Source organism: Myxine glutinosa, chromosome 7 (assembly GCF_964187855.1).
Source record: "Myxine glutinosa chromosome 7, kmMyxGlut1.1, whole genome shotgun sequence".
Lineage (NCBI taxonomy): Eukaryota > Metazoa > Chordata > Myxini > Myxiniformes > Myxinidae > Myxine > Myxine glutinosa.
Genome location: NC_136267.1, coordinates 181,573,430 through 181,592,424, shown reverse-complemented (window position 1 = coordinate 181,592,424; position 18,995 = coordinate 181,573,430). Strand labels below are relative to the sequence as shown.

The window sequence follows — 18,995 nt, the reverse complement described above, 5'->3', positions numbered from 1 at the left end:
GTTATAAGAGGTCAGTCCTGAACGAAGATGGAACCACTAAACTACACGGGAGCCTATGGGAAAAGGTGTTAGGTTTCTTCTTCCCAGGTGCGGGCACAGCCATGAACAGCTTCCGGATAGACAAATTGGCTTTGGCCCTAGAAAAGGTGGCAAACGACACCGCTACGGCTCATGACATACTATTGGACACGGTAATTCACATGCGTACAATGGTGATGCAGAATCGGGTGGCTTTGGACATGCGCCTGGCAGAGAAAGGAGGGGTATGCGGAATAATAGAGGGAAAATGTTGCACTTACATACCTGATCCATCTGAAGGAGTGTCAGCCGCAATAGTGAGACTAAGGGAAACTAGCCACGCCCTGACGATCGATCGGATCGCGCGCGAGAACTCTTATAAATTTAGCTGGCTCACTGACTGGTTCCGGGGATGGACGGGCACCATAGTGAAGTGGTTATTGACCGCACTGGCTGTGATAATCGGGGTAGTAATTTGGGGGGCACTAATGAAATCTTTAGTCCTCCTTTGTATGAGAAAGTATTTTACAGGATGGAAAGTGAAGAAGCCGCCGACAACGACTATGGTTCTGACCACAGAGGCCGTCGACCTGAATGAGTCCTTCAACAAGGCAGATGTGACCGGCGCTCCAGAAAATTGTATTGAATTTTGTGATGACTGTGATACTTGTGTTGAAAATCCCATGTGGGAACTGGCTGCTGCCTGTAATGATGTCTGTGATGACTGTGATACTTGTGCTGTAAACCCCTTGCGTGTACTGGCTAACGCCTCTTATGTATTACAAGCTGACAGCTGTACACCCCCTTCCGACCCAACTATGGATCTGATTGCGTCGCTGGGTCTGGCAGTCGAGGGACCCGACGTGGATATCCTAGACCCGCAAGCCGACCAGGTGTCCATGGGAGACTTTGACATAAAGGAAGTCCCTCTCTTTGCTTCAAATGTTTTAAGTTCAAATGCTTCAAGTGAATCGGATTTTTACGCTCTGTACCCTGACCAGGAAAATGAGACACAAGATACTGACGACATTATGTATTCCCCAGAACAGCAGCACGTGAGAGATCTCATGGGCATGATCGTTGATTAACTTCGAAGATCTGCAAGGACCGCGTCTGCAAAGGGTGGGGGGAGCAAGTTCCGCAGGGGAGGTGGCAGGCCCTCTGGCGGGGCAGAACCTCATCTGGACCAGACGCCTTCGTTGTGGATCCGAAACGTTAATGGACTTTCATGTTCTGAGCCCTCAGGTTCCAAGCATGCACCACACGACACGTTCCCCAAATGCACGGGCGAGGCGCTATGTGCGCACGGTATGCCCTTGGGAGATACCCGCATTACACGATTGTCTTTCAATAAAGCCCGATGCGGCACGTTGTCTCTTGAGATACTTTGTCTCGACGAGACAAGAGGAAGGGATGTCAGGTCGCAGATCTGTTACTGCTTAAATGCCCTGTCATGGATGTCGTCAGACTAATACGTTATGTTATAAATGCTGTTTAAAAATGCTATTTCTTAAAGTTAATAAAGGTTGCCGCTTCGCTTTAGTTTAAAATGAGAAAATACTCGTTTCACCCGTGCTGAACGTCTGGCCTCATTGTATACGTGGGCCCCTTGAAAGCTAGATAAGCCTAAAGTCATAAACCTTCTCTCTTCTCCCAGACGGCGCCTCAAACCGCGGGCAGGAGAATGGATAATATGCGCATGGAAAATGTAACTTTACGTAGGACGCTTGAATCGTAGACATATAACCTTTGATAAACGGCCAAAACATTAATTATATTTCATATAATCACAGCGACGCTTGAGTTACAATAAATATGCTTTGAATTTATGTTTAAATGAGAAATGTGAACTGAAGGTGCTTTTAACACCTGGAACTCATCAGAGCGACCTCATTACTTTATGGTCTTATCGGAACCAAGAATGCAATCCCCTTTCAGTGAGTTATATTTTCTGTCACCTCGGAGCCTTGAAAACACATCTGGTCCGGATCCTAACGGTGCGTGCTCCACTCCCCCAAGATGAAAGGACGGATGACGGTGGGGGCTCGGTCCACTAGGGATAACGGTGGGAGGAACTCTCGCCAGTTCCTTTGTTCTCTCGGAGATTTTCTGATAAAGTGTGTCCTTATATAAGTGGACTGTGAATCAATGTATTTTCAGGAAGGCTAGACGTGGCATGAAGCTGGTTCGTGCTGTAGACGTCTCAGTCTCCTCCAGATCTGTATAAGTGGTATTTTAATAAAGTTTCGTCATTCTCAATCTCAAACTGTTGGTGAACTTCTGTTACGATCGCTGGAGAGGTGTTCCCCACACTTTCATGGTGCATTGATGCAGAGCAGACTGTCTCCCCCCAGAAAGAACAATTACAGGTCCTGGGTTAGTCTTGTAAATAAAAGCAGAGTCATTGTAAATAATGCTCCCCACCGTCAGTGTGTAGTTTGAAGACCATTCCGCAATTCGGTTAACTGTGGGCGTAAGTCTGTTAGGCAGGGTGCAATGGAGCAGCAGGACACATTTATTTATGTTTTAAAAACTGTCGCACTCAGGGTCAGGTTAAAAGTAGAGGGAACTACACCTACGTGTCACACTAAATAAAAGTTGTATGCCCGGGACGTGCCTAAGAGGAGGAGGGTGCAGTGTTGCGGATATGAGGATTGTGTTTTTTTATTGTGTGCTTTATTATTATTATTGTTGTTATTGTTATTCTGCGCCTCCTGCCTCCGGAGCTGTGTAAAGGTCAAAGGGCGTCCCATAATTAGTCCATAAAGCATCCACACCACAGCCAATCATAGAATACCCCTGTTTGATAGCTTATATCTTATTATGTGTTTTAGGGTAAGGCTGTGTCTCCCATTAATTGAAATACTCCATTGCACCAGTGAAAGATAGATTCCCTTCATTCCCACTCCCAAAACTTTCATTTCCCCTTTCGTCATTGCCAGGCCTCGAGTGCCATTGCCAAGAACCTCCCCTCCAATTGCCGCCATTGACCACGAGGCAGGGTTGGGGAAGAAAGGCGGGTCCCCACCTCATCATAGAGGGGAGGAGTGAGTCAGCCCCACTCAACCAACCACGAACAAGGGGTTGGACTTGGAGAGGGTGTGGAGAGAAACATCGAGGAGGTTCGCGAAGGTTGAGGGGCGGGGCCTATATAACCCGCAGCTAGGGCGTTTCCCGAGGAGATGAGCTTCTACAGAGAGACGAGAGGGAGTCCAAGCAGTTGGGTCCAAGAGATGAGCTTTTACAGAGAGATGAGAGGAAGTCCAAGCGGTTGAGTCCAAGAGAGGCACTTTGAGTTGAGTCCGAGAGAAGTCCAGAGTTGAGCTGCAGCTCGAGCCACCGAAACTGCATTTACTGCAGCTCGAGCCACCGAAACTGCATTTACTGCAGCTCGAGCCACCGAAACTGCACTTACTGCAGCTGGAGCCACCGAAACTGCAGCCACAGCAGCGTGAGGCCTGGACGGCAGTTTGGAGCAGGGCCGCGAAGGAGCGGCGGCTGCCCAACGAGTCGATCAGTTGCAGGACCAGTTGGACCTCCCTATCCCGCCAGCCATCCATCTCCCGCCAGTCCTATCATCATTCCCCGCGTGAGTCTGTCCTTGTTTGTTCTGTCCCTGGGTTAATTAAGACTGTAGGTAAGCTAGCGTTGCACTGTGTATCTAATATCTTCTGTAAATAAACGTGATTGCTTTCTTCCTGCTTATATGTGTAAATAATAAATCCAATTACTCTTCTGTACGTCTTCTTCCTCTTTGTATTCGGTCGCTTTAGAGTTTTCCATATTGAGCAGCCGCGGTGCGATACGGCCAACGTTTGGGTGGAATCGGGTTCTAGTCGGGGAATAACTGTTCGGTCGCGGTAATACCACCGCTCGGTAAAATAACATCCTTTAACCGCGTCCGTAACAATATGAACAATATGACCAAAATGACACATTCCATATCAATGAGAATGGCAATTTTTTTTTTTTTTTTTTTGTATACTGAATGGAGGCTCGTGAAAGAGCTAACATTTATCAAACAAACAAATCAACCAGACAAACAAAGTATATAAAAAGAGGGAGCGGAAGACAAGATGGGGAGAGAAGGGGAAGCACACAACCACAACATTAGAGAATGTTACTGAACGTGTGAAATCAGTGGAATATGGATAATGTCATATCTGATTTTTCAACAACAAATGGTCCATGTGGCTACTATTACTCATGAAGGTGAAAAGATGAACTTGCGCACATGCTGTTGTTGCTTTTAAGATACCGAGAGAGAAAATAAAATCTCGATTATGGTAACATTATAACTTGCATTCTCAAACTGCGATGTGACAACCAAACTCACTTGAACATCTCCTTCCTTCTCTGCTTTTCCTCCTCTCTATGAGACTTGAGGATCTCGTCATGTTCATGCTGTGGGAGAGAGGCTGGTGGGGTAGGGGCATGTGAGTGAATAACGATAAGTGTCAGACTTGGCTGCAAGGGGGCACCAATTTGATTCACACACCTGCATGAAGAAGTAAATGTATTTTATTTGCCAGATGTGGGGCACCCCTTGAAATTTACTTTTATAGAGCATTACTTGGTTCCGCCTATGAACACAATGATAGTCCAGTATGCACACGAGATTTTTTGAATGTGCCTTCTTTTATATTGTTTGGCATGCTCTATAAGCTATGGAATATCCCTTCTTTTCTATAGTTGGCCACATGACACATATCATATATAAAGGGGCCTTTTATATGCCCCGGACATTTTCCCCAAGAATTCCGACCAAACTCAAAAATTTTCTCTGTCCATCTTTTTGGAGATCACCCCGATGACCCAAGCAAAAATAGGATCACAGGTCCAGAAGCTCACCTGGATCAGGAGCAACAGTCACTCAAACCCCCCACAAAACCCCTCAGACCCCGATGTTTTTAATGCCGAACAAACATTGGCACATCACGGGTGATGAAGGTTGTGGGCAAGTTTCATTGAAATTGTGTGTGTAGTTTCGGAGAGGTATGTAATTTCATAAGCACATGATAAAAGTTGTCTTCCTTTCTCATTTTTAAATTCCTCAATTTACCCCTTACCCTCAACTTTATTCTCCCACCCTCTGTGCACACGTAAGAAATAGCTCGCCCCTTAATATGATGCTGAATGGGTGAACATGGTTGTTAAATGCAGTAAATACTGCACTGCATTGTAGGATAATAAAACATGCAACAACGAGTGAAATGCAGAATTTCCTTTACACGTGTAAAAGGTACCACAATATCTTCAGGATATGGGTGGCATTCTACTCTGAACAGTACACTTGTGCCAATCCCAATGGAAAGGTACTGAGGTTGAAAGCTTCAATATCAGCATCAAATGCTTGTGAAAGGTGTACCTGCAGCAGAGCGAAGCTCCAACACTGGATTGTCCCCCAGAATCCAGGAGAATCCTGGGAAGTATGTGATCTTCCCCTCAGGATCTTTCACTTGCACAAACTCACAGTGCCAATCATCTAACCGCAAGAATTTTACCTTTTCAAATCTCACCAGTAAAATTTCACCTAGTTCATCATCACTCTCCACCGTGTAATCATCCTCCTGCAGAGGAAAGGGAGGAAAACATCACATCGATCAGAATATAAATATCGAGAAAATACATGAGATACCTGTTCTACGCTCAGGCAAATCTGAGTATGTGGGGATTGGGAAGAGGTGTGGATGGGATGGGATGCGCGCACACACACACACACACACACACACACACACACACACACACACACACACACACACACACACACACACACACACACACACACACACACATCTACAGTGCATTCAGACCCCTTCACTTTTTTCACATTTTGTTATGTTGCAGCCTTATGCTGAAATCGTGTAAATTCATTTTTCCCTCATCAATCTCCACTCAATACCCCAAAATGACAAAGAGAAAACAGGATTTTAGAAAGTTTTGCAAATTTATTAAAAAGAAAAAACTGAAACATCACATTGACATAAGTATTCAGACCCCTTCACTTTTTTCACATTTTGTTATGTTGCTGCCTCATGCTGAAATCGTTTAAATTCATTTTTCCCTCATCAATCTCCACTCAATACCCCAAAATGACAAAGAGAAAACAGGATTTTAGAAAGTTTTGCAAATTTATTTAAAAGAAAAAACTGAAACATCACATTGACATAAGTATTCATACCCTTTGCTATGACACTTGAAATTTAGCTCAGGTGCCTCCCATTTATCTTGATCATCTTTGAGATGTTTCTACACCTTGATTGGAGTGCACCTGTGGTAAATTCAAATGGTTGGACATGATTTGGAAAGGCACACACCTGTCTATATAAGGTCTCACAGCTGACAATGCATATCAGAGCAAAAACCAAGCCATGAGGTCGAAGGAACTGCCTGCAGAGCTCAAAGACAGGATTGTGTCGAGACACAGACCTGGGGAAGCCTACAAAAAAAATTCTGCGGCATTGAAGGTTCCCAAGAGCACAGTGGCCTCCATAATTCTTAAATGGAAGATGTTTGGAACAACCAGGCCTATTCCTAGAGCTGGCCGTCCGGCCAAACTGAGCAATCGGGGAAGAAGGGCCTTGGTAGGAGAGGCGACCAAGAACCCGATGGTCACTCTGGCTGAGCTCCAGAGATCCTGTGTGAAGATGGGAGAAACTTCCAGAAGGACAACCATCACTGCAACACTCCACCGATCTGGGCTTTATGGCAGAGTGGCCAGACGGAAGCCTCTCCTCGGTGAAAGACACATGAAAGCCCGCTTGGAGTTTGCAAAAAAGCACCTAAAGGACTCTCCGACTGTGAGAAACAAGATCCTGTGGTCTGATGAAACCAAGATTGACTGTTTGGCTTCCGCCTTCCGTATATATATATATATATATATATATATATATATATATATATATACTAGCTTGGCTCGGCTCGCTGCGCTCCCCTCACCACGCGTCGTTACTGAGGAACGGGCTTATTTTAGCTGAGGATAATGACTGTACCTGAGTTGCTGTGTTGTCATGATTTTCACCAATCATAATACAAACAATTATTTTGCACAAATGTATTTGTTGTGTTTGTGATATTGATTGATAATACGATAATTGACAAACATGATAATACGATTACACCTCACCACACATAATTTAAACACCTCACCACCAAGTAATTTAAAACACCTCACCACCACGTAATTATAAATACCTTCCCCGCCACGTGATTTAAAAACACCTCACCAACACATCATTTAAAAACACCTCACCACCACATAATTCAAAACACCTCACCACCACATCATTTAAAAACACCTCACCACCACATAATTTAAAACACCTCGCCACCACGTAATTATAAATACCTCACCACCACGTGATTTAGAAACACCTCACCACCACATCATTTAAAAACACCTCACCACCACATACTTCAAAACACCTCACCACCACATAATTAAAAACACCTCACCACCACATAATTAAAAACACCTCACCACCACATCATTTAAAAACACCTCACCACCACATAATTCAAAATACATCACCACCACGTGATTCAATTCCACCACCACATTATTAAAAACACTTCACAACCACTTTTGGGACATGTTAACATAATGATGATGTTTGATGATATTAACAAAATAAGCCTGGTGTTGGCTTAGCGGTTAGGGTGCCGGCTTGGGATACTAGGATCCTGGGTTTGAATCCCGGTCAATCGCTGAATTAACGCCAAGGGGGTTGACTCGGCCTGTCATCCTTCCGAGGTCGGCAAATTGAGTACCAGTTCACTGGTAATTTCCTGCGTGTCGCAAGAGGCGACTAACAGGGTTGGTGGCAGAAAGGGCATCCGGCTGTAAAACATTGCTTCAAAAAGGGGACCATGGTGCCCAAAAAAGGCCAACCCCTACTCTGCGGGGAAAAATGGCCTCGGAAGGTGGTTCTTCAAACTCTGCACAGACCACCTTAGACCTTGATTATTTTTTATGCCGTAAGTAATCATTGGTACATCACTGGTGATTAAGGTTGTGGGCAAGTTTCATAAAAATCATGTGTGTAGTTTCAGTGAAGAGAGCAAATATCTATTTGGGGGGTCAGCACCTCTCTCCCCACCCCGTGAACTTCCCTAATGAGTTCTGAATTTGATGCGGTCAATAAACCTTCGTTAGGCATCAGATATGAAGCTTATTTTGCATGGATGGACTGAGAGACACCAATGTGGATTCAAGGGTTTTCTTAATAACACTTCATATTTAGCTATATCGTTGGTTTTGTTATTCGAAGCGGCCTTGGAAAAACGCCACGATAAAGCTAACTTAAAATGGATATACACCTCAACACGCAATTCCATTGACGGCAATGGCTGGGAAAACCCGCTCGGGGGAGAAACCCCCCCTTGGGGAGGGGGGCAAATGAATACGCTACAACCTTCATTGTGTAACCCTTCGTCATCCTGTCAAGTTTGGTTGAGATTGGATAAGTAACGCCGGAATGTATCGCGGTCAAAAAATCATCAGACAGACGCCAAATTGCGTATTTTAGTATGACGATTAGCTCAGAAGTACAGTAGTCATGGCTGATGTCGAGCCATAAATGTTTTTATGAATGAATATCATCCAGTAGCTGACCATGGAAATAGATGGGATCATTTCCTGATTCTTATTTTGTGAGATATGTGAACAACTTCCTTTGTGGGGAAACAGTGTGACACAGTGACATTAGTTTAGGAAATAATGGCATTTTCCATTTGTCAGACCAGTACCTCTAATCAATTCCAGGCCAAGACCATTTTGAGAGGATTGGAAGATTGGTCTTTTATGTAGATGAGTACTTTCAGTGAGCCCAACACACTACAGAGAGGATAAGATTTGGTGCCATTGGGAGCAGGTTGACTGCCAGAGTGGAGGAAATCACAAAGGCAGGTATGAAGGCACTCTGTTATGCTGCATGCAGCAGGTTTGGCAAGCAGACTCGGAAGTAAGACCGTTTAATGCCGGAGATGTGTACAGGGGGGCGGCCCTGCCTTCCTTTTTGAGATTAAGGAGTTAGATTACAAGGCAATCAGGCACTAGGCCTTGGATGTTGCTCAATAATAAGAAAATATTTGACATACGATACGATTCCTGACATCTGTAACACCATCCCATTCAACATTAGAGATGAACAACTGTTCTGAATCACAATTGTTGTGATTTTGTTGGTGATAAATCGCCCAGTGCTCCTCAAATCCTGTTATTACTTAATTGTTGTGATTTTGTTGGTGACAAATCGCCCAGTGCTCCTCAAATCCTGTTATTACTTGGCAAAAAAACAATATTTTTGACAAGTATGTTGATCATTCCGGTTTGCGTGTGTGTTTGTGTGTTTGTCTTTCCGCTCACTTATACTTGCCTACAGGTCGCATTTTTAAACCGATACTCACGAAACTTCACCAAATGGTAGAGTTCGTGGTCCAACAAAATCGTATATGTATTTGAGGTCAAAAGGTCAACATAGGCCAAAGGTAAACCACTTTTTTTCAAATTTCGAAAATCCTCAATTTTCATCTGAATGACTTGAAATTTGAATAGGACTAGGGCATTGCCCGTACTATATCTATATCTAAAATTATATCCCCCCCCCTCTATTTACATGAAATGGTTTGGTCCAAAGCGAACGGCTTGTGAGTACAGTGACAATCCCCCCCCTCTATTTACATGAAATGGTTTGGTCCAAAGCGAACGGCTTCCGGAGTTTGGTAAAGAAATCGCCATCGCGTGCACAAACGCGCAGGAAAGCGAATGAATCGCAAATTCGTTTTTATTAGTTTTAAAACATAGTTTAACGCCAACATAGTTTGCAAACGTGAAATAAATGAATACGCTCTCAAATGTGCCATCCGAGGCAGAGTGTGTCCGCCACGTTCGGCACACGCGATAGTTCGCTGCTCTCTGATTGGTTGAATCGTTTTTTGGACATAGCTCGGTAAGTAATTGTCCGATTAATATGAAACCTTGAAAAGGCACATCCTCGGGTCCCCAGCAATATACCTGGCAAGTTAAAAGTATATCGGACCCGTGGTTGTCGAGAAACAGCGGTCACAGACAAACAGACGTACAGACGTACAAACGTACAAACGTACAGACAGAGATTACTGGAATTATAGATAGATTTTCATATCATCCTACTGAAACCAACCACCAACTATTTTTGAGATCAACATCGGCCAAAAGGTCAACATAGGCCGAATTTCTAAAATTGTTAATTTTCATCAGATTAACTTAAACTTTGAAGACGATTTGCATATCAGGTCACTGAATTCAACACTAATTATTTTTGAGATCAAGAGGATGCTCCACTGAGTGCCATTCTACTTTGTTCTGTTTTGCCAAGTGTCGCTCTACGAGTGATTTTGTGTGTGTTTGTCTGTCCGCTCACTTATACTTGCCTACAGGTCACAATTTTAAACCAATCTTCACGAAACTTCACCAAATAGTAGAGTTTGTGGTCCGACAAAATCCTATATATTTGAGGTCAAAAGGTCAAAAGGTCAACAAAGGCAAAAGGTCAACCACTTTTTCCAAATTTCTAAAATATTCAATTTTCATCCGATTGACAATTGAAATTTGAATAGGATTTTCATCCCAGCCAACTGAATTCAACCATCAACTATTTTTGAGATCAACATCTGTCAAAAGGTCAATAGGCCAGATTTCTAAAATTGTCAATTTTCATCCGATTAACTTAAAATTTGAAGACGATTTGCATATCAGGTCAGATAATTCAACCATCAATTATTTGTGAGGTCAAAGGGATGCTCTCCTGAGTGCCATTCTGCTTTGTTCTCTTTTGCCAAGTGTCGCTCTATGAATGATTTTTCATTTTGATTGTTAATCTCACCACAAAGTGGTTGCGGACCATTGCAATGTCCCTGTCTGTCTACGTCCATATATTTTCGCTGAAAATTTTTTTTCTCTGCAACCGCATGTGTCATCAATGCAAAACTATTTTAGTGATACCTCTGATGTCATGGGTCACATGGTTTCGCAGCTATGTTGGATTAAAGGAAAAAAATTGACATTTCCGAAACCGCCCAACGAATAAAAATGAAAATTGGCATGTCATCAACTTCCCATGGGTGTATACGGTGATAAAAATGACGTCATTGGTAAAGTGGTATTCCAGCTATAATTGGTTGAAACAAAATCATTATCTGAAAAAATCTGAAACTTCATATTTGATCTACGACCCGATGTGAGTAAAGAATTAAATTTATGACGTCATCGGTCATGTGGTCTGGTGTTGGCTTAGTGGTTAGGATGCCAGCTTGGGATACCTAGGATACCTGGGTTCGAATCCTGGTCGATCACTGAATTAACGCCAGGTGGGTTGACTCAGCCTGTCATCCTTCCGAGGTAGGCAAATTGAGTACCAGCTTTTCTGGGATGAATAATCATGGTGTGTTCCCCGATTTAGAATAGGTACACCGTATCCCTGGCGCATCGTAAGAGGTGACCAAGGGTTGGCGTCAGGAAGGGCATCCGGCTATAAAAACATTGCCTCAAACAGGGAACCATGATTGTCATGGGGCCCGCAAGGCTAACCCCCGTCCTAGCGGGGAAAAATTGCCTTAAAACGATCATTCATTCATTCATTCATCGGTCATGTGGTCTGGCAGCTATATTGGGTAGAAAATAAAAACGTAAAAAAATCTTCTTCTCCAGAACCACTAAACAGATTGATGCAAAATTTCATACATAAGATCGATGAACCATGGGGAATATAGTTTGAATTTATTTTTTGGGGGATATTTATCTTCATCAACAGAATTTAGTCTTAATGTGCACAAAAGTGGTCGTTAAATATCCAAATAATCAATCAATAATAAATAAAGCTATGGATAATGGCAATGTATGTGACATCATCAGGTGTATAGATGATATGGGTATATGAGCCATAATGGCTGTGAGCTATAATAGTAACATATTCACATATTCACTGTTAACGATGATATTTCCAAATGAGCGTGCGAGGCGAGACTATGCGCTCTACCGAGTGCTGTTCTGGTTTAGCATATCTAGTCTTTTTGCAGTATGTGAGTTTTATGAGGTTTGTTTACCATTTTTGCTTTATTATACTACTCTCTTAGAACTAAATATTTTGTTTGGTGTTGGATTAACGGGGAACAACAGCTTATTATCAGTGTGGTAGAATAAATCTTTATACTATGTAACTAGTTATGAGATTGGTGAGTGAACCAATAGGTGGTCGTAAGAATGTTAGGAATGTATCTCGCTCTGTTAAAGCTGGGAGTCCGTTGTCCACCTCCTGTACAGCCCCGGGCTAAAGCACCCTCCTATTGTGAGGTAAATGGAACTCACAGCAGGAGGGGAGCGAGTTGATGCCAGGAGGGCGATTGTGGATGACCAAGGAGCTTTAGCGCACGGAGGATTAACATTCAGCGCACAGGGGATTAACTCCAGTTTGTCCATATAAACCAGAGCAAACTTTGAGTCAGGACACTTGTCATCAGAAGCTCTGACCGAAGGAATGAACGCGTACCATGAGTACGGCGCTGCGGAGAAGACAGCCTCCAAGGAAGAGGGACTATGCGGATAGAGTTATCTGGTCCATTGAGTTAACGGTAGTTATTACTATTTGAAACTAGTTAATAAAGTCTTGACCTGTTGTAAACCTGTTTCCGGTCATTGGTCTTGAGTCCCAAACCACTTCCACGACAATTTGGCGAGCCAGATAGGGGTCAATTTGGACACAACATCTGAAAAGGTAAGAGTTATTCTTTGTTATCCTTGTCCAAAATATGATCTACGAACCTGCGTTTAGTTCTTGTACATACATGGTGGAGGAGGTGGTGTGGGGCTTCCCTGCGTACCGATGCCACGATATAGGTGGCGTAATGATTATCCGAGGAGTTTAACGTATTTTTGCACTGTGTAAATAAATGCGCCAGTTCGACGCTGGTTATTAGAAGCCTTACCATGTACTTGGAGCAAGATCGTGCCATGAGTGCACCATGAGACGATCTGCTCCCAAGTCTTGTAAGGCCAGTACATTTGTTTAGCACTTGGGATACAGATATTTTTCTCCATAATACAGATATTTCTTTCCTCTCTCATTCAAATTGGATGAAAATCGCACTTTTATATTTTCCCCCGTTCCAATGTGCTCATATCTGTGGTACGGCTAGTGGGATTTAGATAAATTAAACGAAATTGTGTAGGACCAAAGCCGTGGGTACAAGGTTTCCCGCCATTTTCTAAAACACCTAAAACTCGTTCGATTAACATATAAATTAATGACAGACAACGCCATCTCATGCCGGTCCAGAAATATTGTGAAAGATGGCGATTGGATGAAAATTGCATACCGACACTCCCTCACTGTCCCTCATTGTCCCTCATTTCCATTCCGGCTACCTGTCTCTTGCTCCCGCTCCTTCTCCCTCCCTTTAGTTCCCATTGGCGGACACTTTGCAAGAAGCAAAGCGTTTGTGTGAACCCTCAACCTCAACCTAAGTTGAAGTTGTTGCTGCAGTGTTGTTGTTTTTTGTGTATTTTCTCTGCGCCCCATGCTCGCAGATTTGGTTGGTACAAATATTTTATTGAAAGGTGAAAAATTTATCTGCGATTAAGCTTCAAAATATAAAAATGGATACTTATTGATTCGGCACGCTTACAATAGAAATTAATGGCGAGGGTTGTGGTTGGGTCGATGGGTTGTTGTTGGGTTATTGTGGTTGGGTCGATTTTGCGAAATGAACGTTCTTTGAACAAATTGTTGTTGACTTTGGCCTATGTTGAATAAAATAGTTGTTGATTGAACTAGTTGATGGATATATAAATCCCATTCAAAAGTCAAGTAAATTGGATGAAAATTGAGGATTTTAAAAATTGTTGTTGACTTTGGCCTATGTTGAATAAAATAGTTGTTGATTGAACTAGTTGACGGATATATAAATCCCATTCAAAAGTCAAGTAAATCGGATGAAAATTGAGGATTTAAAAAATTGTTGTTGACTTTGGCCTATGTTGAATAAAATAGTTGTTGATTGAACTAGTTGACGGATATATAAATCCCATTCAAAAGTTAAGTGAATCGGATGAAAATTGAGGATTTTTAAAATTGTTGTTGACTTTGGCCTATGTTGAATAAAATAGTTGTTGATTGAACTAGTTGACGGATATATAAATCCCATTCAAAAGTCAAGTAAATCGGAGGAAAATTGAGGATTTTTTAAATTGTTGTTGACTTTGGCCTATGTTGAATAAAATAGTTGTTGATTGAACTAGTTGACGGATATATAAATCCCATTCAAAAGTCAAGTGAATTGGATGAAAATTGAGGATTTTTTGAAATTGTTGTTGACTTTGGCCTATGTTGAATAAAATAGTTGTTGATTGAACTAGTTGACGGATATATAAATCCCATTCAAAAGTCAAGTGAATCGGATGAAAATTGAGGATTTTTAAAATTGTTGTTGACTTTGGCCTATGTTGAATAAAATAGTTGTTGATTGAACTAGTTGACGGATATATAAATCCCATTCAAAAGTCAAGTGAATCGGATGAAAATTGAGGATTTTTGAAATTGTTGTTGACTTTGGCAATGTAAGTTGAATAAATAGTGGTTGGTTCAATGTCAGTTTACTGATAAGTAAATCCAAAGTTTTGGGAACATTCAAATGTTGGGTTTTGCTAATGTTTCCACAACGTCGCTACAACGTTTCACTTTCGTTGTTGCAACGTTTTGCTCCAACGTTTTGGGAACATTCAAATGTTGGGTTTTGCTAACGTTTCCACAACGTCGCTACAACGTTTCACTTTCGTTGTTGCAACGTTTTGCTCCAACGTTTTGGGAACATTCAAATGTTGGGTTTTGCTAACGTTTCCACAACGTCGCTACAACGTTTCACTTTCGTTGTTGCAACGTTTTGCTCCAACGTTTTGGGAACATTCAAATGTTGGGTTTTGCTAACGTTTCCACAATGTCGCTACAACGTTTCACTTTCGTTGTTGCAACGTTTTGCTCCAACGTTTTGGGAACATTCAAATGTTGGGTTTTGCTAACGTTTCCACAACGTCGCTACAACGTTTCACTTTCATTGTTGCAACGTTTTGCTCCAACGTTTTGGGAACATTCAAATGTTGGGTTTTGCTGACGTTTCCACAACGTTGTTTCAACGTTTTTCACATTACTTTCCTGCAACATTGAAATAATGTTGTTGTAAAACGTTTCCACAACGTCGCTACAACGTTTCACTTTCGTTGTTGCAACGTTTTGCTTCAACGTTTTGGGAACACTCAAATGTTAAGTGAATCGGATGAGAATTCACGAGTTATTTAATTATTAGAAATTAATGAAGTACTTATTTAATTAATTACATTTCTTTCTCTTCTGACCATGAACTTGGTGTCGACCTGCAGGCCAAACCATTGGTCAGATGAGCTCGATACCTTGACCAATTATAGTAAGTCACTTGATTGGATGCATATATTAATTATGACATCATAAGTTACGTGACATGGCGGCCATGGTGGATTTCTTGAAAACCTTTAAAATGCATCTCTGCGTTCATTTTTCGATCGATTGAGTTGAAATTTTGAACAATCGGATCTGGACTGTCGTTGTTAACGACTCTGGCATGCACCCGTCCAATCAGGATGGAGCGGTATGGTCCCCGGATCATCACTGCCTGCAGTTTTAATTAGTTTTACTTTTACCTTTCACTCTTTCTGTTCATTGTTCTCTTGATCATACAATTTTTTGAAGACATGCATGTCATGATATAGGAAATGTTTGTTCTGTTGAACGGAAGAAATGTTTATGGTTAATTTAATTAAACGTGGGAGAGGGCAACACCACAAAGCATACCTCTTTAAGGTGTGTATAAACCCTGGAACATTTCAGCAATCAATACGATGCTGAAATGGTATTTTTGAAGACATGCATGTCATGATATAGGAAATGTTTGTTCTGTTGAACAGAAGAAATGTTTATGGTTAATTTAATTAAACGTGGGAGAGGGCAACACCACAAAGCATACCTCTTTAAGGTGTGTATAAACCCTGGAACATTTCAGCAATCAATACGATGCTGAAATGGTATTTTTTGAAGACATGCATGTCATGATATAGGAAATGTTTGTTCTGTTGAACGGAAGAAATGTTTATGGTTAATTTAATTAAACGTGGGAGAGGGCAACACCACAAAGCATACCTCTTTAAGGTGTGCATAAACCCTGGAACATTTCAGCAATCATGACGATTTTCTCATGTCACCTGAAATGGTGTAATATTGTGTAATATGGTCGACCTTGGGTTTGTTTGGATTTGTTGTTTATTTTTGTGGATGTATATTTTTGTGTATTTTGCATATATTTTCACGACTAATTCCAGTTAACACCCTGCAAAATTTGCTCGTTTTTCTGGCCGAGTCGAAATTGCGTTGAGTTCCTATGGCATGCACCATTAAAAGCACCGTGTAATGGTTGAGCTCCCTTTATTTCGTTTTGGTCACGCGAATGAGCAGACAAAATGACGAATGCTACGGCTGGAGCAGTAGAAGTGATTTTTCTTTTAATTGGTTAATGATTATTCAATATTGTTATGACTTATTGTCAATAGGAATACTAAGTGGTCAGGAGGTAGCCTTTTGCTATGTACAGTTTATTTTATTGTTGATTATACCACATAGCTGTGGTGATAAAGGAAATGTTTGTTTTTCAAATAGATGATTATGATATGACCATGATTATAAAATCATGATGATTATTATGGATAATATCATAGGGTTCCAATGCAGAATGATTGCACGAACTTGGAAAAGAACTTCAAGCCCTATGGGATAAATTGGGTATTACAAGTGATGGAGTTTCAAAATTTAGCATGATTGAAGGAATTTGACAGTCCCATTTCAGGAGTTTTACGAAATTTATATTGCCAAGAGATTTTGGGTACTATTAAAAAAAAAAAAATGATGAGATATTTTTCCCAAAGAACTTTAATATCTGCCATCCATTTTAGCTGTCTCACGAATGAAGGATGAGTTGCCTTTAGTGGTTGCAAAGAAAATTTGTCGAGACCAGGCAAAATGGGAAAATATGTCTGATATGACCCTAGGACAGAACAGTGATTCGTCAATTGACATGAGGTATGAACCAGAGGTGACGACCGATGATCTTCAATCTCAGTCAATAGATGGACCTGTCCTGACATCATTGGGGAAAGGGCTTATGCAAGGAGTCATCCAAAATTATTAATTTGATTTATTGATGAATATTGATAAATTAATTGAAATTGAATAATTGAATGGAACTGAATAAATTTAATTGAATAAATTTAACTGAATAAATTGAACTGAATAAATTGAATTGAATATATTGATTGTTTGATTGATGAAAATGCGGTCTCAAGAAAGAAGCTTTGATATCTTTGTGAGATATTATCAATGTGAAGACAACCTTGGAAAATTGAGCAAGGTGGTGAGTTTATATATAGATATATATGTGCGGTTACCATTGTGTGATTTCCCCTTCAACAGAGCGGACACCTGAGGATTCACCCATTTCATACTGACCCTTTGGCTCATCTGCAAATACTGATCTGTGAGATTGGATTGTGCAAAAGCCACAGGTGAGAGAGATTCTCTGGAAATCACCGTTTGAACAGGTGGAGAGATCCTTCCTGGAGGTACGAGTGAAGCTTTAGAGGAACAAGCTACAACACATCCAACGCTACTTTGATAAAAGCCAGAATGGGAAATGGAGCCTGCAAGAATACACAAGGACAACCAGAGATTCCACAAAAAGGTACTTGTACACATCATATGTACGACCGTTATGGTGCCGAAGCTATAAGGCAGGTCGAGAATTGGTATTTGTGGACAAAGGGACATGATGAGGAGTTTCCAAGAGATGGTACATTTGAGCGAAGTCGATTGGAAAGATTGGAACAAAGATTGAAAGCCAGGAAGAGACAGAATCTAATGGTAGACTGGCTTGCATTCCATCTTTGGGATGGTGAATCCAGACAACGGGAACAGCAAGAATGGATAACGGATCTAGAACTTAAAATAAAAAGGATACAGGGTACAGTGAAGGAGACAAATGCACAACTGCCCTCGAAATTAGGAATGAAAGTGACAGTTGTCCCATCTGATTTCCAGTTGTCTCCCCAAAAAGGACGGTACAGAGAATGTTTTCGTGTTTCAGGAGATAACGAGACATTGCAGTGGCAACTCAGGGATGTAGAGATGCAGCCCAGCAATACAAGTGCACAGGTGCACAGACCAGGCAACGACAGAAACCGGTGTTTCAAGTGTGGACGGATGGGACATTGGAAAAGAGGATGTCCGTATACCAACAGGAAGACACGTTCATAGGGTAAACCAAGATCAAGGGTACCAGTGCTGACCGATACCTCAGACAACGATTAGGCCTTCATTGTGACAAATCCCAAATGACGATTGGCCTCAACAAATTAGATTACTGGACAAACATGAATAACTGTCGATGATTCTTGGGTCTGAAAAGTTTCGGAGCAAGAATTATTCATTTTTCTTTTGCTTGTAAGCAAATTGATAATTAATTGATAAAATGCCGAAATTGGATCTTTTATGTTGGGCACAAAATTTTAAATTTACAAAGTTTGGAACAATTGGCTTGCAATTTTTTTTTGGCAAACCAAGTGACAAGAGTCACATGATGATCAGGTGGGAATTTCGGACTATTGTTCCGCACGATTGATAGGTCAGTGGTCGACTGACATACAAATGGGTGGGTAGTCAAATTTGGATAAATTATTGTGGGAACTGAAAGGGTAATTTCAATGTAACATCATAGGGGTTTTCTAAGAATAAACTTTTTGGTCCATTTGTGAATTAGCGTTTATAAAATTGAAGGACAAATTTTGAGAAATTGAAATAAAGTTGACACCCATCCTGATCTGTAAATAAGGGTTCCAACGCAAACAAATACGCATAATGCATGTGTGT

At 41.4% G+C, this 18,995-nt stretch overlaps 1 protein-coding gene across 1 annotated transcript in view; it reads right to left on the bottom strand.

Moving 5' to 3' along the window:
- LOC137415493 (polyunsaturated fatty acid 5-lipoxygenase-like) overlaps nucleotides 1-18,995 on the bottom strand; it is a 214,856-nt gene that overhangs the window by 183,917 nt on the left and 11,944 nt on the right. The window contains exons 3-4 of the mRNA XM_078782592.1: nucleotides 5,387-5,588; nucleotides 4,355-4,436 (exon numbers count right to left, since the gene is read on the bottom strand). Coding sequence (XP_078638718.1) covers nucleotides 4,355-4,436; nucleotides 5,387-5,588 — 284 coding nt within the window. The remainder of the gene's footprint in view (nucleotides 1-4,354; nucleotides 4,437-5,386; nucleotides 5,589-18,995) is intronic.